The sequence below is a fragment of the Rhinolophus sinicus genome, chromosome X (genome assembly GCF_036562045.2).
Source record: "Rhinolophus sinicus isolate RSC01 chromosome X, ASM3656204v1, whole genome shotgun sequence".
NCBI classification, from domain to species: Eukaryota; Metazoa; Chordata; class Mammalia; order Chiroptera; family Rhinolophidae; genus Rhinolophus; species Rhinolophus sinicus.
In genome coordinates, this window is record NC_133768.1 from 3,146,243 (window position 1) to 3,173,920 (window position 27,678).

Here is a 27,678-nt window from a genome sequence, read left to right on the forward strand (position 1 = left end):
CACCACGTTACGGGTTATTCTAGAAAGTGTTCAGTAGTGTGTTAGACAGGTGGAAGGAAGTATTGCTTCATGACCGACATGATCTTCTAATGCCCATTTTAGTTTGCTCTGCAAGTTCCTACCCAGCATTGCATGGCTGGCTGGAGCCTTGGTGATTTGCAGACTCTTTCATGGGGATTTCTGCAGCCAGGAGTGCTTGAGGCCTGAAGGAAGTCCTCAGAAGCGTGTTGTAATTGTGACCATCAGAATGCCTTGAGTAATCCATAGGACTGGCAGGTACTCAGAGTTATTTAGCCAGTTTCTCTGCTGCTGACACTCCACACTGAGCAAACGATTTATTGCTAAACTGAATGGAAGAAAACGTCATATATCGTTTTTGTAGCCAGACCTTTTCTAGGTATTGGGGATGACACAGAGTAGCATAAATCGTGCTTTCTGTTCTCCCTCCAGAGAGCTGACATATCACCCAGCAGTTTTTCCAAAACAGTTTGGCTCCTTCAGGGATCCAGCAAACGTGCTTACCTGGCATTAAATTGGGCATATCTTTATAGTAGTTATCTACTGCTGCGTAACAAATGACCCCCGACCTCAGTGGCTTCAAAGAACACACATTTACCCTCTCGTGGTTTCTACGGGTCAGGGGTTCTCTGCTGTAGGGTCCCTCAAAGCTTTCATCCTGTTGTTGGTTGGGCTGTGTTCCCATCTGGGGTGCACAATGAGGGCGAATCTGCTTCTAAGCGGGTTCCCATTGTTCGCAGAATTCATTCCCTTGAAACTGTAGGATGGTGCTTCCGTGTTCTGGCTGGCTCTTGGCAGGAGTCCACTCTCTGCTCTGAGAAGTTGCCTGCAGCTCCTGGTCACCTGGCCCCGTTAGTGGGCTACTTACACGTGGGTATTTACTTCTCTAAGGCCAGCAGAAGAATCTTGACCTCCTGTCCTCTGAGACTGTCTTATTATGTTAATATAATATTATCATAATCTCAGGATTGGCGTGACTTCAATTTGGCAAATTCTATTGGTTAGATGCAGGTTGCCCCGCCCCCCCCACACACACGAAGGTGATAAGACCAGGAAGTGACTCAGTGGACCTCACTCTAGGGTGTGCGTACTATAGAAAGCAAATGAAAAGAAGGGATTCAGGCCCCTTGAGAAATCAGACAGTGCAGAGGCATCAGAAATAAAAGAGAAAATCTGCTGAATGGGTGCAAAGGCAGGGGAGGGAGGCCATCCCCGTATCTTCCATGGCCTATAACGTGAGCTACCTCTTTTATTTTGCCTTCTGTCCACAAACCGCACATCTGTACAAACTAAAATATACTGTTGTAGAGTCTTGAGGAAGAAGAGGTGCCAGGCTGTTTTCTTTATAAACACATTATTACTTACGATCCGTGCCTGTGGGTTGATATGGCTACGTCTGCTCCCTGAGAAGGAAGAGATCCCTGAAGGTCATTTGAAACCCGTCACCGTGGAAGTTCCAAATGGGATGGTGTGCTTCTGTAATTGCCGTTTGCTCTGAAACCACTGTGAGGTCTTCTGCACCCAATCAGTTTATTAAAGTGGGATGCGTGTGTCAAAATTGTGGTCTGGTCTGGCAGGAAAGGTTAATTGAAACTTGGAAGGTGGACAAAACAGGCCGGTTAATGTGATGAGTTTTGTGGAGATGCATTAGCCCAGGGGCCACATAACTCAACTCCCGATGTTCAGTTTAGTTGCTTTGATTGTTCTCACATCTCTGTGTGTTTTTTGTTTCTGTCTTATTTTGCAGTACGTATCTGACTATTATGTTGAAATACACTGAATCCTGGGGGAAAAATGGGTCTCTGTTTCAGCATTCTTAAGGCTGGTCATTCACTGAGACAGACCTCATATAATCAGTTGTCACAGTATTTATTAAGAGTGCATGCAAGGTCCATATGGTAATGAAGTCTCCTCCCAGAGGGACTTTGCACTTTGTTCTACAATAGAAACGAGACTCTTAGATACATTTGGCCCAGTGTGTTAAGAGCTGACTTGTTGTGACATCACACGGTCCATAAAACTGAAAAGATTTACTATCTGGTCCTTTACAGAAAATGGTATCCAACGCCTGCTCTAAGAGAAAGGACAACAGTCTTGATATTATAAAAACCACGTAGAGTGTTATTTCTTAATCTGTATTGCCAGCACCTATTTCTAAACATAAAGTGTAGTTCTTCGTCATTTTAGTCACGAAATGAATTTTCCCACATGGAAGAGATTTTTCTTTTTGCTGGGTGACACTCAGCTCATCTTTATTTCTGATGTGTCTGATTTCACGACACCCAACCCTCGTAGGAGCTTATTGGGATGTCAGCCTTGACAGCATGAAGTGTGCATTAGGGGTCAAGCAAAGCTGAGACCTCATCTGCTTCAGGGATTAATTAGTGAGAGAAGTATCCATTGTTGAACTTGTTAAGTGTATCAGCCTGGATTCTGGTAGGTCCATTCCTTGTGGAATAAGGAGGTTTTCACACCACGGCAGGTAGGGTTGTTGATTCATTTCTTTGTGGGTTCTGCCATTCAAAATGTTTCCCAAGCTCATTACACTTGATTTTCATAAACATTCTTAGAAGAATTTAGGTCTGAATTTCATCAGGTGAACTTCTGAACAATAGAACTGACACCCAAGGAGAAAGTGGTTTTCATTACACAAGACTCCACGGTGAATTGGTAGAAAAATCAGATCTAAAACAGGATTCATAGGTACAATCGCCTGTGTTCTTCTGAAAAGCCAATTAGTGAACCATCCCGTGTCCATTCAATTAAGGTTTGATATGAAAGACGGACTCAACTTTTACTAAAAACATTTCCTATTTTTCTCAAAATAAAACCACATTATAGTATGGCTCATGGGTACTCCCTTTCGGGAAGGGGTCAGTGTTTCGGGGGCACTAGAATGGCGTTTGGGGTAGTATGCCTGGCTCTTTCACCTACTTGTACCATCTGAGCAGTCGTGCCAACGAGAGACATGGGTGGCTTAGTCTGGGGTGTAAGTGGTGGAGCGGGGGCTCAGAAACGGTCACCACACATAATAGCTGAGAGGTAGAGCTCACAGAGGTGGTTACAGGTGTTACATGAGGGACCGGAGGAAAAGGAGAATCAATGATTTGCCAGGGCTTTTGTCATGAACAGCTAGAGGAAGGACATTAGGATGACATTTAGATGATACTGAAATGTGGGATAAGTGACAGGCACACATTTTCGGGGGGGCCCCGGAGAGGAGCGGCTGGGGGAAGAAAGAAGAGCCCGGAAGTTTGGTGTTGAGCTTACTATGTTTGAAATGTCAATTACTCAGCTACATGGGATGTGTTGTAGGCACCTAAATGTGAGGATTTCTGTAGTTGAGGGCAGACGTCTAGGCTGGAAACACGGACGTCATCGGACATAGATGGCATATAAAGTTGTGAAGCTGGATGAGGTGATAGAAACAGAAGGGCTGCATGGGTTATGCCCTGGATCACACCAGTGTAGGAAGGATGGGGAGATTAGGGAGAGGGTCCCCTAAAGGAGGGGCGTAGCGTTCTAAAAGCCAAATGACAAAGTTTCTCGGGAAGGAAGGGGTGATCAGTTACCTCTACAAGAATCTGGAGTTCTGAAAATGGATCATTGGATTCTGCGATGTGGAGGTCACTTTTGACCTTGACAAAGCCATGTTACTGGGTGGCTGAAGAGACAGCCTGAGTGGCATGTGTTTCAGCGGGTGGAGGGCGGGACTGCAAGGAACGTTCCAGTGACCATTGCAGTGACAGGAAGGAGGTTGTGGGTAGAGGGGGAAGCTGCGTGATCAGACATCTAATTATTTTAGGATGAAGAAATAATGCCATAGAATAAGCAGATGGGAGTTATCCAGAAGAGAGGGGGTGTTTGATGTGGAAAGAGAGAGGGGAGAATTGCAGTTCGTAACCATAAGTGGGCAATGGCATGCATTGCACAAACGAGAGGAAGGTTTGAAGTGGGCAAAAGGACCCGCCCTCTGTGTCCCAGGAAAGAGAATATACAAGAACACACAGACCCAGATCCAGGTGGGTGTGGAGGTGGCACCTGTGAAGTGTCCTTCTGAATGCTTCGCTTTTCTTGGTAAAATAGGGTGATTATCTCCGAGTGGAGGTGATAGAAGGTGATAGAGGCGGTGGTGACCAGCGCATCGCATGTTTTCCAAAAATGTTCGTTTTCATGACTATAAATACTATTTTTTTGAGTTTTACAAATGACAAACATTTCCCTTTGACATGTTCATAACACGTAAAAGTGTTACGTGCATCTCTGGATTGTGACCCTTAGGCAATGTGGAATGGACAGTGCAGATTTTGTCCAAGTTTTGTTTTCAACTTGGGGTGTAGTGGGAGTAATGCAATCAACACGTTTCAAGGCATGCTTATGCGTTTTTATAATTGGTATGGGATTTCCTTTGCCGGTCAACTTATGGAGGAAATGATCCTCAATATATCAAATTTTATAGTTGTAGAGACTATAGGCCCCGAGAATATCAAGAATATCGAATGACTTTTTAGCATTGTTCAGTAATTTATTGACTAATAGGCTATTTTTTTCCCCCCATAACGAGCCTCAATCTTCGTGGAGTTTTTATATGATGCAGGGGAGTATAGAATTATATGAGACTCAATTGGAGGACAGTTGATACGTTTTGAAAATTTATAAGAGGCTGAGGCTGGACGTTATTCTGAATGATTCAAGACCCACCTTGTCTGGAAAGAGAGACTAGACACATAAGACGGAGTCAGAGGAATATCATGGAAATTGCAAAAACTATCCAAACTGGTAAAAAATGCCTATGAAGCACTTAACCAATATCCAAAGGTAACAAACATTAGATCAGTCTTAGCTCTTTTTATTATGAAGGCAGGGGCGAGGTCCGCACTTTGAATTCTGATAGGTCAGTAAGATATGGGCTTAAAAGGTCCCCCTGAATTTGTAGTTAGGAGGTGACCGCAAACCAGTGTCACGGGGTTTCTGTGGAGGGATAGGACTCACTGCATACAATGCGAGGGAGAAAGTGTAGACCAAACACACACAACTCTTTCTGCAAGTGTGAGTCTCTTCGCTAAGATTACTTGTGTAGGAAAGAGCAGTGAGAAGGGGTTGTGTTCAGGGGTTTTCTTTCTGAGGACGTGATTTTTGTGAGCTTTGGCCTTGGGAAGACTTGAATCCATTTACATGCTGAGGGGAAAAGAACACTGTCAGGAGTGCGAGGTTGGAGGGACGTTGGGTAGAACACGCAGATTTCTAGGGATGACTCAGTTTCAAAGCCAGCTGGAGACGCTCAGCCTTCTGCAGAGGCCAGCTGCAGTTCCCAGGACAACCGGAAGTGGGGCTACTCAGGCTTGTGTGCACAGATCACCCAGAAATCCGGCTAAGACACACATACGCTCGGATCAGTAGCCGTGGGCACAGAGTGCATTTCCGACAGGGGACATTGAGCTGCCAGACCCACTAGCCTTTCCAGGGCCGGATGTGGGGTCCCTCTTTGATGTTGGAGTTCCCCTCAAGCACTCACTTGGAGTTGTCTACTAAGGGTATGACGTCTTTGTGATTTCTTCTCTGATGTTCTACAGAGAGAAAATATGCGATTGCCGATAACCATTTAAAATACACCAAGGGACATGTGTTTTGAAAGTGAGTTTTGCTCCCAGTGGAGTCTGACAATTGATACCCCTCATACAAGGTGACACATTGGCCTTCAAAATGAACAGACAAACAGGCCAAGGGAGAGTAAGCTGAGATAAACATAAGTAAAGATGATTCTAATTTAACAAAAGGGACGTGTAGTCACGGGAAAGTGGCTTCCCTAATATGCACGCTTCTGGTTTTCTCCTGCTTTTATATGATTCATGGCTAAGGTCTACAGTTTGCCTGGGAACCAAATTAATTGTAATCACAGCTGATAAATTAGAATGTAGAATTGAATTTCCAAGCAAATTATAATTGCATTTCCAAGCGTAAATTAGAAGCCTTTCAATTGAGAAGGCTTTTTCCTATTTCATGCATACCTAGTACTTAGATGCCTTTTTTGAAAGAGACAACTAGCAGTTTTGTTTGTATGCTATAATGCAGTTATTTTTTATGGGAACTATACATGCACATTTAAAAAATTAATATAACAAACTACACAGGAGAGTAAAAGCAAACGGTTACACCAAATTCTGCCATCCAGAATAGCTGGACATACGACTGCTCTCATAGCAAATCTAACGCTTACCTCCTGGGAAATTCCACTGAAAAGTTTGGGCCTTGGCCGGCGTCTGAAAACTCAGATTTCAAGAGGGTTCCACCATTCTGTAACTGAGAATAGGGTCTCACGGTGCCTAAGCTGTGAGTACAAACAGTATGGTTTATGATGAGCCGTGTTTTCCTCCTGGGAGTCTGGTATTTTGGTACACGTGAAGCACAGGTGCTTATGTGGCCAGCCCCCAATAAGAACTCTGAGCATTGCATCTCCACTGAACTTCTCTGGGTGACAGCACGCCGCACAGGTTGTCACTACTCATGTCTGGTAGTAAGCATTTCGGTGTGGCTCCCTGAGGACAGGCCTCTTGGAAGCTGGCCCCGGCTTCCCCTGGACGTCTCCCCATACACCTGTTTCCTTCTGCTCATCTCGCTTTGCATCCCTTTGCTGTAGTAGTAAAGCATTGTCATGAGTATGACAATACACTCAGTCCTGTGAGATCTCTGGCGAATCACCAAACCTGGGGACCCTGATCCATTACCGTTAGGCAGACAGCTGACCAGGCGTCTCTCTGTGCAAGCTACCTTCTAGTAATGCTTAAATTTCAATATTAGTTGAATGTAACAGAAAAAAAGGAACACCCAAATTTTGGGAGGAAAAAACATTATGAAAAATATCACGAGGTTGAAGTAATGATTAAGTTTCATATTTGCTTTATTATTTACTGATGTTCTAATATTAAGTTCAAATTAAGTGAAAATCATGTTTCTGTCACCAGTCCTTCTTACCTGCCAACTTTTCTAACATAATATATATTTTTAATTTTTAGTTTTATCACATCAAATTCTCTTCCTTGGCCATAATTCCGTAGCCTTTGTTCAACGTTAGTTTTATATTTATGTGGATGATAAAATGAATAATAATTCTTTTATGACCATTTCTTTATTACGTGGCTTTCTCAATTTGATCATGTCTAAGTTGGCTTTCAAAAAGGAGTCCCTAGTTGCCATTTTCTTTGAGATTGTTCATGGCAAACTTTGTCTACTGTTGCACCTAAAGTCCAAATTGAACTACACAAACTGTTTTTTTCTCACATAATATATAAGTATATGCTTTATTTTCTTTGTGCACTAAATAGTGTACTAGCCCATCTTTTGCTGTTTTCTGTTTATCTGTGGAATGGATATTTTGCCCTTGTGTGGTTTTGCAAGAAAGGCTCACAGGTGCTTTGATTCTCTGAGTATTTAAGTCTTGAGAATGTTTCTCTCATATATATATTTGAATAACAACTTAGCTGATGCAATATATATTTACTTTATATGTATGATACTATATATATTATATTTATAGATATGTGTTTTCTCTGAGTCTTTGTGTCCTTGACAATATTTCTGTCACATATATTTTTGAAGAACAACTTAGCTGATTTTATATATTTATAGATGTACTTTATTTTCCTTATTATTATATAGCCATCGCTCTATTGGCCTCACACACTACATTTTGTAGAGAAAAATTAATTTGGGGGCAACTGTATTAATTGAGTTGATCTCAGGCATGACCAACTTGTCTTTTCTACCTGGATGCCTGAAAATTTATATTTTTATCCTTGAAGCTCAATGGCATATGCTATATTTCAATGTTTCTAGAATATACCAGCCCTTTTGATGTACATATATGTGATTTACATATATACATGTATATAAATGTATATATATATATACACACACACACATATATATATATATACATATATATATATATATATATATATATATATATATATATATATATATATATATATATATATATTTCCATATATATGATATTTCAGGAGTGTAGAATCTCTCAGGGATCCTAATAGGGGAGCAAGTTGAGAGCCACCAGCTTAGCCCTTTTCTTATTTTACCCTGAGATGTGGGCAGCCCTTAGAAAAACATTGGCTCTAATAGTGGCCTATACTCTTACTTGTGTGTGATTTTGGATAAATTATGATCCCCTGAGCTTCTGCTTTCTCATTTGTAAAATGCAAAAATAATGGTTGTGGGAACGGGGGAGGAATAAGTGAAATGAGCAGGTAAAACACCTGGTAGTAGGTGAGAGACATGGTAGACCTTCAATACCTGTTACTAGTGATCAACTGCTACTGCTATGGTGATGGTGGTGGTGGTGATGGTGATGGTGGTGGTGATGGTGATGTTGGTGGTGATGGTGATGGTGGTGATGGTGATCGTGGTGATGGTGGTGATGATGGTGGTGATGGTGATGGTGGTGGTGGTGATGGTGGTGATGGTGGTGATGGTGATGGTGGTGATGGTGGTGATGGTGATGATGGTGATGATGGTGGTGGTGGTGATGGTGGTGATGGTGGTGATGGTGATGGTGGTGATGGTGGTGGTGATGGTGATGATGATGATGGTGATGGTGATGGTGGTGGTGGTGGTGATGATGGTGATGGTGATGGTGGTGGTGATGATGATGATGGTGATGATGGTGATGGTGATGATGATGGTGATGATGGTGATGGTGATGGAGAACTCATATTAGAGCATTCTGTACTCAAGATTACACTTATGTATATGGCTAGATCAGAAAGAAAATATACCCAGGCTCTGTCTCTTTGCAAAAGCTGCTATGTTTGAGATTTGGCACATGGTACAGTTCTGTTGAATGGAACTGAATACCAAATGCAGTGTTCTGTCTACCTGATGACTCATATGATTTGTAACATACTAAGGTAATTTACTGAATTTGGTGTTTTTATGTTCATCATTCCATGATTTCTGCAAAAATTATTTTATTGCAGAAATAAAAACCTCACATTTAATACGAAACCAAATGAAGATAATATCTTTTTTAAAAGCATCCAACAACGGTTACCTACTATTGTTAGTATTTTTTTTTTTTTTTTGTCACTTGCCACAGGTAATTTGAGCTTAGCATATTGCCCAGGGTATGGTACTAAAACACCCATTTTAGCATTTTAGCTAAGAGATGAGATGTAGGAGAGATCTATAAGCATTAGCCAGAATTACATGTAATATTAATTGAAAAATGAAGGATTTTTCATAACCCAGTGCACCCAAGGGTATTTTCTTTCACCACTTTGTTTTATCTGGCCCTACTTTGGATGCATAATGACTTCCATTAGATACTAGCTATTCTAGGAAAATACATGATCCTTGAAGACTATTCTATTCTTAGTTGTGTCTGGTAAGGGCAGAAAAGCAAACAATGAACAAAAATGAATGAGCATAGTAACCACGATTTTTCCAAATTTTAAATTGGTGCCCATGATCTGGCAAAAGATGGCCGTTTGTGTGATTTGTGAAATTATTCATATGAATAGTTTTATAAAGGAATTGTAGTTACATTAACTTTATAATTAACAGTTTGCCTTAATAGACTGGATATAATTGTATAAATGAGAAATTTAACATTTTATACCTATATCTGTGTGGGCACTTGTGTTTTTATTTACCATGAAGTTTGATGGGCATTTTGTGCTCATTATGGTGTGGATAACTTGCACGTTTCCTAAAACATTCACATCCCTCTTAACAAGTCCATGCTTGATTAACTTGTAATGTCACAAGAAATAGTACATGCTTAATGGTCAGAGTTTCTTTTCTGACACCCAAAGGACATTTTGTTCACAGAACTTCCAAGTGGCTAATCGGGGACCAATTTATACATTTTCTTTATGTCTAGAGTATGAATATTCACCATCGTTTCCTCTGACCTGTATGCATTTTTGTCCTCATTCCATTCAACTGCTAAATCCTCATTAAGCTGCAATTAAAGCCGTAGTGTGAGACCTTGTGTAGAGGTACCATATGTTCTCCAATTATATTGAGACTATTCATATTTCTTCAACCCAAACGGAGATAATTATCTAAGGTAATTGATAGAGAGCATCAAGATTTGCCTCCAGTAGATATAAATAATACAACAGTTAAATGCAATAGAACTCGCTGTAAGATTCCTGTACCACATCCACGTATTTGTAAGATGATTTTTATTTAAGTGAAAAAAGCGTAGACTACCATTTTTTAAAATAAATTCCAACAGGGTACAGTTCCCTCTGTGCATATTTCAGTGCCTAACCTGTCAGTAGCATGTTGGAAACTTTTGGATGGTCACCCGAAAAAAAAGCTGGGCCAGCTTTCTGTTTTTGGATCTTACACCATTTTTGTCAGAACAACAGAAGAGCCTGGAAATGTTAACCAGTAAACTTGTCGCAGTGGGAAAGGAAAAAAGACAGCAGTTCATTTACTGAGGACCTACTGTGCGCCGACTCTACCCAAAGCACATAGTTCTTTGTGTGCACGAGCCCATGTAATCTTCACAACGTTTTTGTTTTTGTTTTGCATTATTTGAAGCTCATGCAGCAATCTCGAAAGCTCCAGTGCAAAGATGACCTTATTTGTTTCTATATTTATCTCCGTGGTCCTCAAAATAATGATTCTCCCTTCCCCCGCAAAAAAAAAAAAAAAAAATCACCTTTTTGAATTCATACCAAAAAGGAAAAATATTGAATAAACATAAGAAACAACTCTCACATCAACTGGAAGACCTAAATTATTGTGCTGAGTATGATCATTCTTCTACACCCATTGAGGACAATTGCTTCGGATTTGTCCACTGTTTCTGTTTCTTTGTTTGTTTTCAGTGCTGCCCCATTAGCTCAGTACGTAAGTCACTAAGGTGAGGACATATCTTCTCATTCCTGTGTCCCTCATTTGAAGGGTGTGGTAGTTGGCGTATCGCTAAGTAATTAGAATAACGTGAACAGAGCACCCATGCTTTGTTATCTGATTCTTGAGTCATACCCAGTTTTCAGTGGAAAAGTCTGGACTGAGTTGATTTCACTTGATCACATATGCCGTGATGCAAGCTAAGTCACTATGATTTCCAAGTTAGCAAGCAGTAAACACTTGCCAGTTTTAATAAAATAATTTACTGGGAAATCTCAGCCGTGTGGCAGGGGCCGATGATTTTGGTAACTCAGTATTTTCTTTCCATGCATGTGATGTATGCATTTTGTTGAAAGAGGAAAGCCGACAAACACTGTAACTGTTACAGATCCCTCGGCATACCTCTTTGATTACTAACTTAGGTTTCCACCTAAATTTAGAACTTCGAACACCAATGAAATAAAACACATCTAGCAGCTAACAGAAAAATGAACTGTGAAATTGAGTAAGGGAAAAGCCTTGAGAATTGATGATACTTTCAATGTTTATAAGATGTTTCAAGGTTCAGCTTATTAAGCTTTTTTCCCTGAGATCTTGCCCTGCGGGATGACAGGAAGAGTGTAACTGTGGGTGTTTGTTTTTTTTTCCCCCAACTTTCCATAAGAACCGTTTACAATTTTATTTTACTTTTTAGCCAGCTGCAAATTTATGGCAATTCAATACTGAAATCATGGTCTTCTCCAATTTACCTGGAAAGTTCTTAAATAGAGACACTGTTTTAATCCCGTCAGTTCATGTTATTTTCCAATTTTATATATGGTTAAGTATCCGTTTTATTTGATACCTACAATTCTAATTCAAATCTTGGTGTTACACTTCTCTGAGCAGGTGTGTCTAGGTTTTCTCCTTTTGTTAATTAATCAAAGGACATGAAATCTTGCCTTTGTATTTAATTGTCTTGGGGTCCTCAAGCTTGACATACATTACATTTACAGTATCAGAAGGTCTGTTGTGTCTATAAGAGAATCCTGTTTGATGCTGAACACATCTGTACGTAGTATAAAAATTTCTAGCTCCTACATAGATTTTTAAAAAATTATGGTAAAATGCACCTAACGTGTACCATCTTAACTCACATGCAGACTCTTAATTCATGATTCTTTGGAGAAAAAAACGATGAGAGAAGCGTTTACGCTGGTGCTGAAGTTCTCTGGGGCTTCCTGCAATCTGTACTCGCTGAATTTCTCACATTTTGGGGTTTCAGTGTCATTTTCAGTCTTTAGCAACATGAGAAATAATGGGCTATCATGAACCACTTTCTGGAAGAGAGATAGACATGGTCCTTATATTTTCTCCTCCCCACCTCCCAAACCAGGGACTTTGATAATTATGAGGTTTTTATTTTCCTTTATTATTTTGTTAAATGAACATATTTCTACCATTGTATGAAATACTCTCTGGGTCATGGCCCCAACCATTTGCTGACCCTGTCTCCTGCCAGGTTACCTGGATGTTACCTATCTGAGTAGAGGGTCCTATACTAAACCGGTGAGAAATAGCGAGCCGTATGCCGGCAGGTGTTACCAGGTATCAGCATGTAGTAGAGCCATAGTCAGTCATTACTGACAAGCAGCAGGCATCACATGGGCGGTTTTTACCAGGTGTTGCCCAGGTGTTGCCCAGGTATTGCCCAGGGAGTAAGAAGTATTACCAGGTGTTCCCCAGGTATGACCAGGTGGTTGAGAGTCATATTCAGTCATCGGTGAGGAACAGCAGCAGTCCTCTGGCCAGTGTTTCTAGTTGTTTTGCAAGTATTCTCAGGTGCTCCCAGGTATTACCAGTGATGAATCGTGGTAAGTCAGCGGCATGGAGCAGTGGGCAGCTAGCTGCCATTTGGCTCAGATTCTCTCCCTGGGTTTGTGCTCACCAGTGCTACCACATTTATTTCTCATATCAGTAAGGAATTGGCTGGATTTGACATCAAATAATAAAGAGACAATGCCCTCCTTGTCCATTTCCTACTTCCAACGTCAAGAAACAACGACAGGCATTCATAGGACCCACTCTCAGATAGACACTGGTCTCGGGCAGGCTGAACTGTCATAGCCAACAGCTCAACTTGTCCAGGAGAGGAAACCGTGCAGGTTTCCCTCGTGCACCTGGCGCGGCTCAGGCAGGCTTCTTGGCAGGGTGCTATTCTCCATGCGTCCTGTAACGTCCCAGTTTCTTTCCTTCTCATGGCTCTGCCCTTGGCTGGGGAGGGGGCATCACCCACCTTCAGCGAGCGAGAGAGAAAGTGCACACGGGAGCTGCCTTCCCACTGCCTAAAAGCCTAGGTGCAGAGTGGCACCAAACCTTTCACTGGTGACAACATGGCCTCCCCTACAAAGGGGGTAACCTTGGGGCTGGGGATTTTACCTGGCTGGACAGGTGTGTCGCAGGTGAAAGAAGTTTAGAGGGATAGGGTTAGGATTAGGGTAGCTCTCTTGGCAACCACCTTCCAAGACGCAGAGGAGGGTTAGGGCGAAAGGTGGGATGTTGTAGACGCCTTCCTAAGGCTAAAGTAGGACCAGAGCACAGAGGTCACCTTTTCCTTTCATTTCTTTCCCTGGGTGGGGCGGCTGCCAGGAGCTTCAGCAGCTCCCCACTTCAGCGGCAAAAAGAAATACCCTTACACCCTCCGACTGCAGCTCACGTTCCAGCGGTGACCAAATGCTGTCCTGAGCCATTTTTCCTAAGGAAGAAGTTGCACTGAATAAATCATGCTTTCCATTACGCACATGTTTTCAATAACGTGCCCCTTTAATAAACCAAGGAGTACCTGTTCTCACGAATGTTTAATGGATTTCGGGTTCACCCAAAATGTCATCAGCGAGGGGCTACTCAGATCCTATGTCACAGATAGCATGTGTGTGCTTTGGCTTTCAAAGAAGATTCACGTGCTTTTCCTGTACAATTTACTGGCAATTCCATACTGATAGGAGCTCCCATGTGCAGAGTAACTGTAAAAGCTGGATGTTATTAAAATCTGTTCAGTTAACTGTGGCTTAGACCACTTTATGATAAAATATCAATAAATGGGCTGAGAACCGTAAAGGTTCCGCGGAGTTACCTCTAGCCTGTTTTGATTCGTGTTTACGGTGTAGAGGGAAAAAAATGACTCATTAAAGAACAAAATTACATGAATGTATACCGTGCTCCAAAAGGTGTACCTAACATGTTTTATGAATAGTAATAATCCGTTACTTGGACGCTACCTTGAGCTCAGAATGTAATCTGTGAATGTGTATAACTGATGTGTATCTGTTGCGTGCAATACACAGTTAGAACCGCTGGCTCATAGTCCCTTAGACACTGGCATAGGGCATTTGCCTTAGGCGGAAGGAGAGCAAACACACTTATTTTGTGCACCATTCTGGGGAAATTTTGACCTTCCCTCTCGATGTATGTCATGGAAGCATGTTTGCCTTGTCTCTCTCCCTTAGCCCCTGTTCCCCAAGAAGAATTACGAGTGCCTGACTAGCTGTCAGTTCCTCAAGTACGTCCTGTCCGTGAAGCAAGGGGACTGCCCAGCCCCCGAGAAAGCCAGCGGGTTTGCCGCCGCCTGCGTTGAAAGCTGCGAGGTAGACACGGAGTGCTCTGGGATGAAAAAATGCTGTTCGAATGGATGTGGGCACACCTGCCAGGTGCCCAAGACACTGTACAAAGGTAAGAGCCAGCCGTGCGTGCGACCGCACCTGCAGCCTTCCGGGGTTCGTGTGTGCTGGGAAACGGTGTCCCTCAAAGATGTCACCATCACTCTGTGCCACATATGAACACCTTCACATAGTAACAGAGCATGGAAATTGGCTGCAGGACCCACGACGCAGCCGAGCAAATCCTTCCCGGTTAATTCTTGTAAAATGTAACATGGAATCGAGTCAGATCAGGAATCTTTTGTGTGTTTTCTTCTGGTAAGAATGAATCAATGAAGCTCATCTGGGTACATTGGAATAAACAGACTGAAATCCTCGGGAAATGAGCTGGCGGTTGGGCGCACTTGAAAAATGCATACGAAACGCGGCAGCATTGTGGGGATTTTTCTGTTGGCAGAATCCCAGAACACAAGTGTGGGCTGTGTGGACTTTAAATATTTTGATTAGTATCTTGAGATCCTAGATGCGGGGAATTGCCCTCTTTCAGAAGATAAGGGTTGGAATCTATCAAACAACTGAGCAAATGGAATAGTTTACATTCAGAAGCGGGTTTTCTAGAGCACTTCACGTTTCTGTGCTAAGTGTCACTTGCTTCTTTCTCTAAATGTGGCCAAGTCGTTTTATTCTGAACTGCTGCTGTTGTGTCATGTTCATTTGGATGCCATCAGAGCGTGCCATGAGACCTGCCATTTTGCTGCTTTTTGGGGTCTGAGTTGCAGAATAAAACAGAATCAATCACTAGCCGTTATTCATTACGAGTAGAAAGAGTAATCTGTCTGTTGGTCTATCCTGTTTCTCTCACTTCTATTCACACACAGCAAATAAATATTTTTTCTAAATTTAGGTAAGTTTTTTTTAAAAAAGCTATGTAAAACAGTATTGTTCAGTGATGCTCGTTTTGAATTCCGTGCTGGCGAAAGATTTTCAGAAGTCCATTGTCACCCTGATGACAATTCACATCCCCCAGAAGCTATGGACTGCCCCACCTTCCCCTCGCTCTCAGCTGGAAATGCTCTCATCTGAAATCTCTGTAACCCATCCAGTTTTCCTTGGAAACCTGGCATAAATACTGTGTCTCAAATTCAAAATAATTGCTGCTTTCCCCTTCTTACTATGTGACATATCTTTAATGGATTTAAAGTTTTATTGTTTCCCTGCCTCTTACTCTAAACTACATAAAATCACTTTTGCACAATCTAACACCATTTAATTGTTTTTTAAAGTCTATCATTAGGAAACCTTTTTCTGTTATTATAGCTTATTTGCTATTTAAGTATCAGCACTTAACATAAAAATGGGCAGATTCTAGAATGATTGTTGAAACCCCATTTGTAAAACCTTTAGTGTGATAAGAGCAGGGCATTTTGAAGAGGAAATATAAATTAAAATACACTTTTTATATAAAAGGACTGAAGAGTCAGTATGAATGTCAAATATGCCAGGTTCACTGATAATAAGGAGGAAATGGTCCACAAAAATGATTAATTATGAAGAGATACTTGCAATTTCAACCTGTGCAACACTGAATATGGTGGGAATTTTTTTTGAAGTACTGAAGTCTTCTAACAAAGTACCTCTAAACAGGGAGTTTTACAGAAAGAGGCAATTTGTGAAGAACTTCCCACAAACAGAACAAACAGACTCTGTTCTCCTGACAGTGACTTTTGCACCATGAGCAGAAGGAGAATAGTTTTTATTTTGAAAACTATACAGACAGTGCCAAAAAATGTATACACATTTTAAAAAAAGGAAAACAAAAAAAACTATTAAAAGTACACTGATGGGCACCACTTTGAGCACCTCTTATAATTGTAAAAGTCACACGGGGCTTGGATTCATCTTTTGTTATCGGTGTATATTGAGTATGACAATTTTAATACAGTTTTCCTTAAAATGTGTATACATTTTTTTGTTCATCCACGTGCAGGTAGATATTTTCCCCTTGCTCTCCTCAGGGGCGATTGCAGGAAAGCTGGTTTCATGTCTTGGGCGTGTTTTTTGTTTGTTTGTTTGTTTGTTTGGTTTGTTTGTTTTTTCAGAATTTTTATAAGAGTTTATTTGAGTGAAATTGATGACAAGTCAGGAAGCAAGATCTCAAATGCTCTCGCTGGGTGTGTTTGACTTTCCTATTAGTATATTTTCATGACGGTACCTATGAATAAGTTAGTGTGTGTATAACCAAGAGGGGACCCAGACAGAGCCTGTAGGGATGCTTTCGAGGACGACGGTAGCTAACTAGCCACTGGCCGCCTCTGATCACATTTCTAACCAGGAGTCACATTGCTTGTTCACTCTCCAAAGAGGATTGTGGTACCAATGGCCCCAGGTGCTCTGGGAACCGGTCCCTTCTGACCCAGCACTTGGCTTTTCAAGGAGAAAGACGTGCCCCCAGCCAGACACCACGCACACACATCACCCTCAGCATCCCATGCAGGTGTAGTGCTCAGCTTCACCTTGCCCCACACCCACCCGTGGGAAGTGAGCTGTCTATCTACGCTTATCTTATGCCTGTGCAATCTTCTTTCTTGTGAAGAGGGCGCTCGGCCATGGGTTGGAATGCACTAGTTCTACTCTTGGCTCCCAGTGCGGAAGCTGAGCGTGCAGACTGTGCCCGAGGCGATTTGGGAGTAGGTAGCACAAACACCACTGGTCCCTCCTGGGCCAGCTCCCCTGTCGTTTTTATTTTGACTCTATCCAACTCCTAATAGGACCCTCAACTTCAAGATCTCTTGGATATCACTGTATTCATAGCGTAGACGTCAATGAAAGGATATGTCAATAGCCAATATTTTAATCTAATACGGTCACTGACATCAGTTGTTTTGGCTAATAAATTGGAGCAAAAGGCAATATGACAGCAAGCCCCTCCCCCCGCCCAGTCCAGCAGCTCCTTCTCAGGACAGCCATTCCTACACACTCAGTTAGTGGACCACTCATTGTCTGAACTTTTGCAATAAATTGCTAAGTACCAACCCCTGTCCTATGTTTCCTCTTCTTGCGTTAATTAAAATAGCGATTTACAGAAACACCTACATGCTTTGTTTGGACTCCTGTGTTGGTGGTAGAGAAGATGGGAAGCATGTTGACTTCACAGCTTCCAAAACTTTATAGGCTGGAAACGGGAGTTTCTAAAAAACGATGCGTGTTTTGCAAAGACCCACCAACTGCGCTCCATTATATATGAGCAGTTAATTCGCTTTAGGCGGTAAGAATAGTCCTTAGCCAATGCCCCCCATTAAGTTACCTTTAGAGACAAGTGTTATAGTTGGAAACAGTCAAAAGAGAACCACAGACGGCTTTTCCTTCACCCTTCAAATAAAGAAAAGTATTAGCAGCATCCATGAGAATGTTCGCATGGCTAAGTGACACCCAAAAGTGATAATTCTCTGAAACGCAACTTAGAATCAGGGAAAGTTCAAAGGGCTGACCTCCCACAGGTAAAACGATTGCAGGTTAGGGCTTGTTGCCCTTTGAGCCTCTCCCTTTCCTATTTTAAGTCTGATTTCCAGAAAATGATATGCTTTATTGTTTTACGACTGCCTCTCCTGGCTCCCAGCGGTGGCACTTGGTTTGAGTAGAGAAGGAGAAAAGTTGAAATTGTTTCCCAAACGTAAAGATTCAGACTAATCTGTGGCCCTCCATGATCCGTAGTTTCTCTTTGACATGCACAAACCAAGAATTAATCACCCCTCAAGTGTGTTTCTTTTCAAAAAGATCTGTTGATGGAGTGGATTGAATATATCCACGAGTATCTTAATATTTGAAATATGTAAACTTCAAACCTTTAGAGATGGACCCGTACCCCTTTTCACAAGTTAATTTTTACCTTTGGGAATACAGTGACCCAATGCGTTCTTGTGATGGAAACCCAAATTCCTTGAGTCCTGGTTATGTTTATGAGACATGTTAGGTAGTGGTTCATTATGGAGGCAGGACACTCTATCTTGCTACGTTTTCATAACATTCAGACCCATGACAAATATTTTACATGAATTATCAAGTCTCATGGTGACTTGCAGCTGCCAGTTATATGTCATCTTGACTTTCCTAGTAGTATATTTTCAGTATTTTTGAAAGCATTGGGTTTCTGTTCCTCTGATTTCACCAAAATACATGTTACGCTTTAAAAGAAGTTACATCTGTATTGTTGCATAGTTCGGGATGTTATTCAATAGCATTTATGCATTTTTTAACAGAATAGTTTAGATTTCAGGTGACTAATTTGTTCAAAAGTAGGAGAAAAAGCACCGTTCTAGTCATTTGCATAATGAAAACCACACCGAGGAGAGGTCCGTCTTACACATCTGGTTATGTAATCGGGGAGCTGATTGACCGAGGAAGGACCATGGAAGATGGAGAGTGAGGGCTGGAGGTCTGTCTGGGGAGGAGGTGGGGGGAGCCCCAGCTGCATACAATTACAGCCGTGTGTTGCACTTACTTCCAATCAAGGGAGCCGGCTGACCCTAACGCAAAGCAGATGGACCATTTCTGAGCATGCAAATCACAAGATTATGGTACATGATAATTAAAGAGATTTTGTAAATGAAGAAATTCGAACTGACAGTTACGGTTGGTTAAGGCCCTCAGTAGTTGGATGCTAGTCAACATTAAAACCCTGTACCAGGAGGAGTCGGGGTGTGGGTTTGCATGTGATGAGGGGCCAGAGTAGTTACTGTAGCTGCACTTACGCTGGAGGATTGCACACGGGACGGCCATGGAGAAAGATGGATCTGGACGTCTCAGACAACGTGCTCTAAGACGTTAGGGAACGAACCAGTCCTCTCTACCCCGAGGAATCAAGAGAGCCTTGAGACGTCCTCAGGGGCTACCCTCTCTTCCCGTATCTGTAAACCCCTCAATAGAAATATTTGTCTAGTCCCTGCCAGCCCACCTTCAGTGTGAAATGATACAAAACAATTATTTCGTTGGGATTGGTTTCACATCACAATGAACAAAATTTTGGTTGTTGTTGTTCCCTGAAAAGAGTAGAGAGATATGTCTGGATTAAGATCAATCATCCTTTAACTGTGGGATTTTCATCCTCCCTGGATTTGTCAGAAATCGGTCCTTTAAAAAAAAACAAAAAAAAAAAACTGGAAAAGTCCTACTATCAGTGCAACAGAACTATTCTATCTTGTAAACTTACTAATATTGATTTATTTCTTATTCAGTATTTACCTCTTAAAAAGTGAGAGTGATTGAATGTTTGAGTAATATGACTTTGATGGAAAAGAGAGATGTGAGGGGTTTTTTTGTTTCTTTTTTTTTTGAGATGTGAGTTTCTGGGAAGAATATATGATTGAGATGGCATCACAGGGTCTGTGTGATAATTCTTCCCCTTCCCTAAGTAACTCTCCAGCAGGCAGGGATTGGCCACCACTGCAAAGATTTGCATAAATGTTCCAGTATCAGCTTATTTCCTCAGGTGTATTCTTGGGTGCAGAACAAGAAAGTGAGTTTGGCTATTTCTTCAGCAAATGTTTTGTCAAACACTTGCTATTGAAGAATATTCTCTCTTGTGTCACTGTGAGCTGTGGGAATGAAGGGCATGCGTTTCTCGACCTCTGGGGCTGCAGCGTAGTGGGGAACACAGGGTCGTTAAATGAGCTTGCTGTTGCACGAGGTGTTCAATGCACCTGTTGACAGTTACAGGCTAAACATTGGGGACGGGGCAGGAGAAGGGAGCCTTTATGTCCACCCGGGAGGTGTAGGGAAAGGGGCTCAGAGAGGTGGTGTTTGGACTAAGCCTGGAAGCATTCGGGGTCTTTAGTCAGAATATAGAAGGAAAGACATTTCGGTGAAAAAAAATAACGTAGGCAGGCCACGGTAGCACGAAGTACCTGGCAGTGTGTTTGTAGAAAAGTGGATTTAAAGGTCGCCTGCGTGACAAATATGTGAAATACAAGAGGAGATCAATGGAAAGGTGAGCGGCAGTCAATCGTAAAGACAGATTCCCTGACTGAGAGGTGGACAAATTCTATAGAAAATGGGATGCAATTGAAGAGTTGGAGAAGGTGAAGGACGCTCCTCTCCTTTAGGAAAATAACCACCAAGTACTGTGATGAGGGAATTCGAACAAAGATTGACTGACAGGACGATGGGATGGAAGGCCAGACAGGAGAGGGAAAGACAGATGTTGGGTGGTCACCAGGGAGACAGAATGATTTGGGAATCCTTGGGGTTATACTCTGCAGTCACACAACGAGGTGTGGGTAGGTTCAAACACAAGTCACAACGTTTCCAAGACCTGTTAGCTATCCAGACGCATAGAGTTGCCGTGAAGATAGATGTCACAGAGGAGGGGACATGTCTTGGGGAGAGGCACTGGAGACGGGACTTGTGTGGAGATCTTCCGTCAGCAGGCAGGTGGATGCAGGGCCTGGGTCTCTTGGTAGGATTGGGCATACTAGATTGGAGGGTCACTTGCTTACCCAATATTCTCATCCTGGAAGTCAGAAGGACCCCGGACGTAAGGCAAGTTTAGGACAGCAACTTGAAAAGCACTTACAGAGTGGCTAGACTGGAGCCACGACGGACTCGGTGACGTCCCACCCACCCCAACCGGGACGTCAAGGACACAGCATCAGAATGCCCCAGGGGTCTGCAGATCTATCAGAACCACCTCTTCTCTGCTCCTTCCTAAGTGACATATACGAATTCAAAAGGTGGAAGGAATCAGAGAATTCAGAGAGAAACGTGGCATCAGGCAACTTACTTAATCATCCTGAGACTATTCACTGATGTTCAGACTGTACATACTTAACCCTTCACCCACTTCTCAAAGACACCAGGATCAGGTGACACAACATTTTAGGGAAGCAAAGGGCACCATGTAGATATCACCCATCAGCAGATCCAAATGGAAAACGCTAAAGGGATGGGGAATGTGTTCTCTAAGAAAACAGTTTTCAAAAATTAATGACCCTTTGAGCAGATACAAACATGCCATTTAAAAAATTTTCCAACTCCATCCGTCGAAATGTTTAATGACCTTAAAATTTCCCAAAGCAAGAGTCAACTTGAATTAAGATCAAAATAAGAGTTGAAATGCAGCCACGTCACTAATGTGCATCGGATCTTACCGATAGTTTGTAGTTGCATATTTTCCAGTTTCCTCTCTGTTTACACTCAAGAAATAGGGCATTCTGGGCTTTCTCAAATGAGTTGTCCACACTTCAGGTAAATGCACATTCTCAATGGAAAATGATATTAATGGCAACGGGTGTCCTTGGTTTTGATGGCATTAAATGTCATAATGCCATAGCCTCTACCCAAGTCAGTTAGTTTTCAATATCCTGTGAGTGTCACAAATTTGCTCTAAATTCCTTTTCCATGGTGGCTACAATTTTGAACTGTGGTTCTTTAATCTTTCAATCACCAGACAACTTGCTTGCTTGGGATGGGGGGGAAAGAAATCAGAATGATTAACTGCTTTACAGTGAGACACCTGTGAGGCACTTTTGAAGCAACACACTCACACATGCCAAATGCAAACATCGTAAATCCATCATTTTCCAGTTTTAAACCGTTAAGTCGAGAGGAGAGACCCACCCCAGTGGTGATGTGGAGTCTGTGAGACTCACACTTTGGAAGTTGTTCTTGTGAGATGTGACCGTACGAGAGGATTGAGTTTTCGAATGTTTTCCTTGAAAGGAAAACTCCCTGAGAGAGAAACGACAGCAAACTTGGGACCCATGTTGTAAGGACTTTAGAACATATCACGGACATGGCAAAAATGACTTCAAACTCTTTATGAGTATTGCCTGTGTGTCCCTGGTTAACATGGAATCCGGTGGTGCAAGTGGTAGCGTTTATTCAGAAGAATGCACGTTGAAAAAAAAAATTGCTCTTGAGATTACTGGGGAGAAAAAAAAATCTCATTCAGAATCAAGAATCAATTTTAGACCCTCTTGAAAGAGAGGGGCTAAGACTCTTGAAATGTGATGGGCTGCATGCACTTAGAACATTTCAAATGTGAAACCTTGACAGGGAGAAGCCACTTTTATGAAAGGAAGTCGAGTATCAGTTCTCATCAGATGAGATGTGTCTTGTCTACAGATTTTCTTCTTCAACTTTCACCTCGGTTTGAGTCCCATGCAGATTGTTTTAATTGACGTTGGTCCTGTTTCAGGTGTCCCTCTGAAGCCCAGAAAAGAGTTACGATTCACAGAACTACAGTCCGGGCAGCTGGAGATTAAATGGTCCTCGAAATTCAATATTTCAATTGAGCCTGTGATCTATGTGGTACAAAGAAGATGGAATTTTGGAATCCATCCGAGCGAAGACGACGCCACACATTGGCAGACGGTAGCCCAGGTCAGTGCTTCAGAGATGTTGTTTCCCCCCCTGAGGAGATGCCTACTACCCACCTACAGATACAAAATTAACCAGCCATGCCTCAGTCAAAATAGCCTGACTACCAAAACAATATAAATGTGGACATATCTGCTGAAGACAGGAGAGCTCTGTGGATATAACCCAATACATTTAGGACCTTGACTATTGGCTTAATTTGCTCAAAATACACGTGGAAGGGAGATCATGTTCTAATCTGAGTGTTCGTTCACATTTATTTCCTGCAAGAACTACATTTCCTTGAGATAAGCTTCAAACCAACTAGAGCAAGGGAAACGCGACCCAGTTAGGATGAGTTAATGTGATATTTGATCTTGGAAGGGAGTTCTCTTCTGTTTCTCGTAAATTTAAGCCTTTATTCCACAAAAGACCTTTGGTAGCACTGAGTAAGATTCGTATCACAGACTACTTAGTGGGAAGTAGCCAGCAGCTCATAAATCTTTCTAAGTGCTTTCTTTTCCGTCTTGGTCAACTGACAAGCTGATACGCCCCCTGGATGGCAACCCTCCCAGCGTTTATCTTAGCAGTGTTTCTTCCTCTTCTGTGTCGTGCAGGAGAAAAGCAAAATATTTTCTTTCTTTTCAAGAGCCGTTAAATGGACTACCAGCTGCAAGAACATGGTGCGGAGATAGAAAAAGAATCAGTTCTCCATAGGAAAAGGCTTCATGCTTTTCAACAACTAAAATGCCTTCCCGTGTGTACGTCCATAGGCAAACATTCTCGCCTGAGGCAATCAGATCACTTTTCTCCAAGGATAAGATTCCCATTATTTTTTCAGTAAATATAAATTTTAATTTTCAGGTATTTGGGACATGAATTTGGTTCTTTTGTCAAGAGTAGTAGCCCAAAGAGGATAAACACTAAAATAACTGAGAGACTGCAACATAAATGAGAAGTTTGGTGTAAAAGAAACTACTTAAATTAGGGGGAGAAAAAAACTGGTCAAATAAATTTAGTAATTCTATTCTATACCTATTTTGTGAAAAAAAAAAATTGCTTTAATAAAATAGAAAACTGTACAGAAAACAGCCTAAAATTTTATTTGGTTTACATGGTACTCTCCCGTAAACAAAGGTACAGTATCATTTGTAAATTTTTGAAACTATTTTAAGATTTATGAAAGTAATTGATATGATCATTTCTTTCATCTCTTTGTTTTCGGAACGAGGAAAGATCTTGAATTATTTTCATTAGCATTTTTACTAGTTAGCACATGTAACGCTTCCCTTTTCTTGTCTGCTAAATGCTGTGGATATTATGCTGACTCTAGTTTTCTAAATTCAAGGCTGAGATTCTCAATGATGAAGTTGGTAAAAGAGTTGTCTCCAATTCTGCCAAACGAGGCAGAAAGCCACGTTTGAGTTCATATTCTTCCTTTGCTCTTGGAAATGTTTGGCTTCTTTTAGATATGAGAAAATGTGACGGTCCTTTTCAATCAATGGTTATACTGAGGCTTGGGAGGCTGCAACTCAATTCTCCTTCCCCAGTTTTATCCACTGAGCTCACGTCGAGTTCGTCAGTAGCCGTAGGTGAGGCACAGGTTGGGGGCATTTATTCCTGGTGATTCAAGGCAAAGATGTTCAGATCTCTGACGGAACGTTGTTGAAAGCAGGTAGATGCTCCCTTCGCTTGATGGGGGAGGGAAGTAGGAAGACTGTCAAAGTTATGTGATATTTGGGAACTGTAGCCGTCGACAGCAAAACCTATGGACCTTCCCACATCCAGTTTTTGACTTTGGATATATTGTTGGGCAAGTTATATTAACACACCTCATCCCTCAGGAACCCAGTTGGGTTCTTGCCGATTTTACATGATTTACTCAAAAAAATAAAAAAGTCTTGGGTTGCGATGGACTTCCAGAAACTGTTAGCATGCTTCAAATGTGTGGGTTCTCATGCCTACTTCCAAAATTAAATCAGGCATGCCAGTGAAAGAGGCACTTTCTATCCTCTAAAGACGATTTCATTTTCTTGTCGTACTGTAATGATTAGCTCATGTACATATTTACTTGTCTTTATAATTGATTGATTAAATCCCTTGAACGCTGTATTTAGTCACCAGATTTAAGCACAACCCAAGCAAACGTCCTAAGGTTTTGACTTGCAGAGGCACTCTTTGGGGTGCAATATCTATGAATGCAATTAGGTGACTAAAGCTTCCCTTATAGTCACTGGTCCCAAAACTCATTGTTAGACGCCCCTGTGCAGAGGGGTGGAGGGAGGCCGAGGCTGTGTCATGTTGGCTGATAACTTAGTGTGTGTTGCACACAGGCACCCATTGGATGTGTCACCGTAAAAGGGTGCTCTGTGCTCTTGTACCATTTCCCCAGACCACAGATGAGCGCGTTCCACTGAGTGACATACGACCCAGCAGATGGTACCAGTTCCGAGTAGCAGCGGTCAACGTGCATGGCACACGGGGCTTCACGGCGCCCAGCAAACACTTCCGTTCCTCCAAAGGTCAGTCCTGCTTTCCTGCCCGGATACTGTCGCCTTCCTCCCAGGTTCACGTGGGACGCTGATCATCATGTTTCCACAGTGATATTTATGGTTGCTCCACAGGTGTCTTTGTTGTTCTTGGGGAACGGGACCAGGTGTGTTTGAAGGCACCTGTGAATTTATGATTAAAGCGGTCCCTGGGCGTATGCCTTGGAGACGTAGAAGATAATACAACCGGGTTTTCCCCACTTTGGGGTTGTGGTTTTCCGTTATCAACGCCTGTCGAGTTGTTGCCTCCACAGATTCTGCAACAAGCACAATTCAGTTCATTTTTGGAGAGAAAGGTTTCGTCAGGGCTAGACTGTGCAGGTTTTCTTGAAACAACTGTGAAATTGCGTGTGAATTAATCTCTTTCCTTTTTGTAACATCCAGAGTGGAAACCCCTCCGGAGTCACTTTTTCATTCTGTTCTGTTCGAACTTCACTGCTATTTTAAAACCTCTGTGCAATAAGCCAGTGGATACTAACTATTTCCCATGTGTGGTGAGTTCAGGCCGTGAGAGCTGAAGCACATTTGACTAGATATTCATAACACCACCCAGTGTATTTCTCCGTTTGTGTGGCGATGGCTGGGAGCCTTGTGAATGAATGATACAGCCCCTTGGCTATTCATCAAGATCCTGTTTCACAGACATGGTTCAGTGTGTTGTTCACTTCTTAAGACCCATCCTCTTACAGGGACGCAAATTTAGCTTTATGTTAAACAAAGTGCATTGTGATATTAATGAATAATGTAAGACATATACCATCGTCATATGTCTTTTATTACAGGAAGGTGTGAACTGGCGGCTGTAAACTGCCCTTTTTATACCAGGGTGGGGAAAATGTATGTGTTTCAGCCCGTCTGTGCATTTCTCACTATATAGTATCACCACCGCTTTCTCTGCGGAGTCAGAGGTCTCAAGTGGAAAACTTGCAATCAAAATAATGTCATGTTTGGATTCAATGGCAGAGTATGTGGTGGATTTTTAACTCTTCCTTTGGAAAAAAACAAAGTGCTTTTTAGAAAGAGAAGGTGCGTTTCCCACTCCCCACTCTCGACGGAGGCAAGTACACTAAGCAGACTTTAAAGAGAAATTAGACACAATCAAACCTTGTCTTGAGACTGTCTCCATATGACTTAGAGAGACAAGTGAAATAGAGAATTACCAGTGGGTCCGGAGGCGAGGCTCAAGCAAAGGCTGGGGAATGCTTCACCTGGACTTTTCTGGTTCAAATGCAATGCGGGCACGATGTGCTCACACGACGGTACCATCTGCCTGCTTGCCTGCAGGGTCCCTTCTGGTGTTCTCAGATCAAAGCCATGGATTCGGACATCACACAGAAACCATTCCCAGCCTCTGGAGACAGACACTGAATCCCTTTAAGAGTTGGGTGGCACGTGGACACAGCTCCTCTGACTGTCCCCAGGGCCAGCCCTGTGACTGCTAACTGCCTACAAGGCGTCCATTCCGGAGCAGTGGCAGGGCCAGGCTGTCCCAGTCCTTGCTAGAATATGTGACCCATTCATAGCCTAGAATTAGGGCTGCAGCCCACGAATTTAAAGGGGTTTTTGTTGAATGAAACTGCACCAGTTTGGGAAACATGGCAGTTACCGTTCAAAGGTTGTTCTCTTTCCTGCTTGTACAAATACGTTCAACATCGAGCACTCCAGACTTTCATTCCTGCACTTGTTACAAATCAAAAATGTCTGCAGACAATTCATTGGAGGCTCTACTCTGGGTTCCCTGAAGGTGCATCTCAGAACGACGGGAATACAATGGATCCACTAAAGAGGTCAAGATGTTTCTTCCAGGACACATCGAAAGGATAGTTCACCCTTTACAAGACGGTACCACATCTTTCTTACTCTTTCTTAAATCTCATCAAATGTAGAAATGTGCCTTACTGGGGGGAAAGCATGTTAACAATCTTATTGAAAAATACTTTACATACCATAAAACTCTCTCCTCTTAAGTATACAATCCAATGAGTTTGAGTATTTAGTGAGTTATGTTACCGCCACCATCATCCAGTTTCACACTGATTCCATCACCCACATGAGACCCTCCCCGCCTCACTGGGAAATGGGAAGGTAAAAATAAACTTATTTTTGTGTCTCCAGCTTGTCATTTTATTAATCATGCTGCATGCCTTTTCTTCAATGTGTATTTATTAAGCACCTACTATGTGTCGGGCCTTATTCTAGACACTGGAGATATTAAGTGAATAAAGAGACAGAAATGTCTGCTC

The 27,678-nt window shown here is 42.2% G+C and overlaps 1 protein-coding gene across 4 annotated transcripts in view; it reads left to right on the top strand.

The window, feature by feature from the left end:
• The window catches only part of ANOS1 (anosmin 1), a 415,357-nt gene that overhangs the window by 357,411 nt on the left and 30,268 nt on the right, over positions 1–27,678 (top strand). For all 4 annotated transcript variants that reach the window (XM_074323216.1, XM_074323214.1, XM_019712772.2 and 1 more), the window contains 3 exons: positions 14,385–14,607; positions 22,726–22,910; positions 25,279–25,408. In XM_074323216.1, coding sequence (XP_074179317.1) covers positions 14,385–14,607; positions 22,726–22,910; positions 25,279–25,408 — 538 coding nt within the window. The remainder of the gene's footprint in view (positions 1–14,384; positions 14,608–22,725; positions 22,911–25,278; positions 25,409–27,678) is intronic.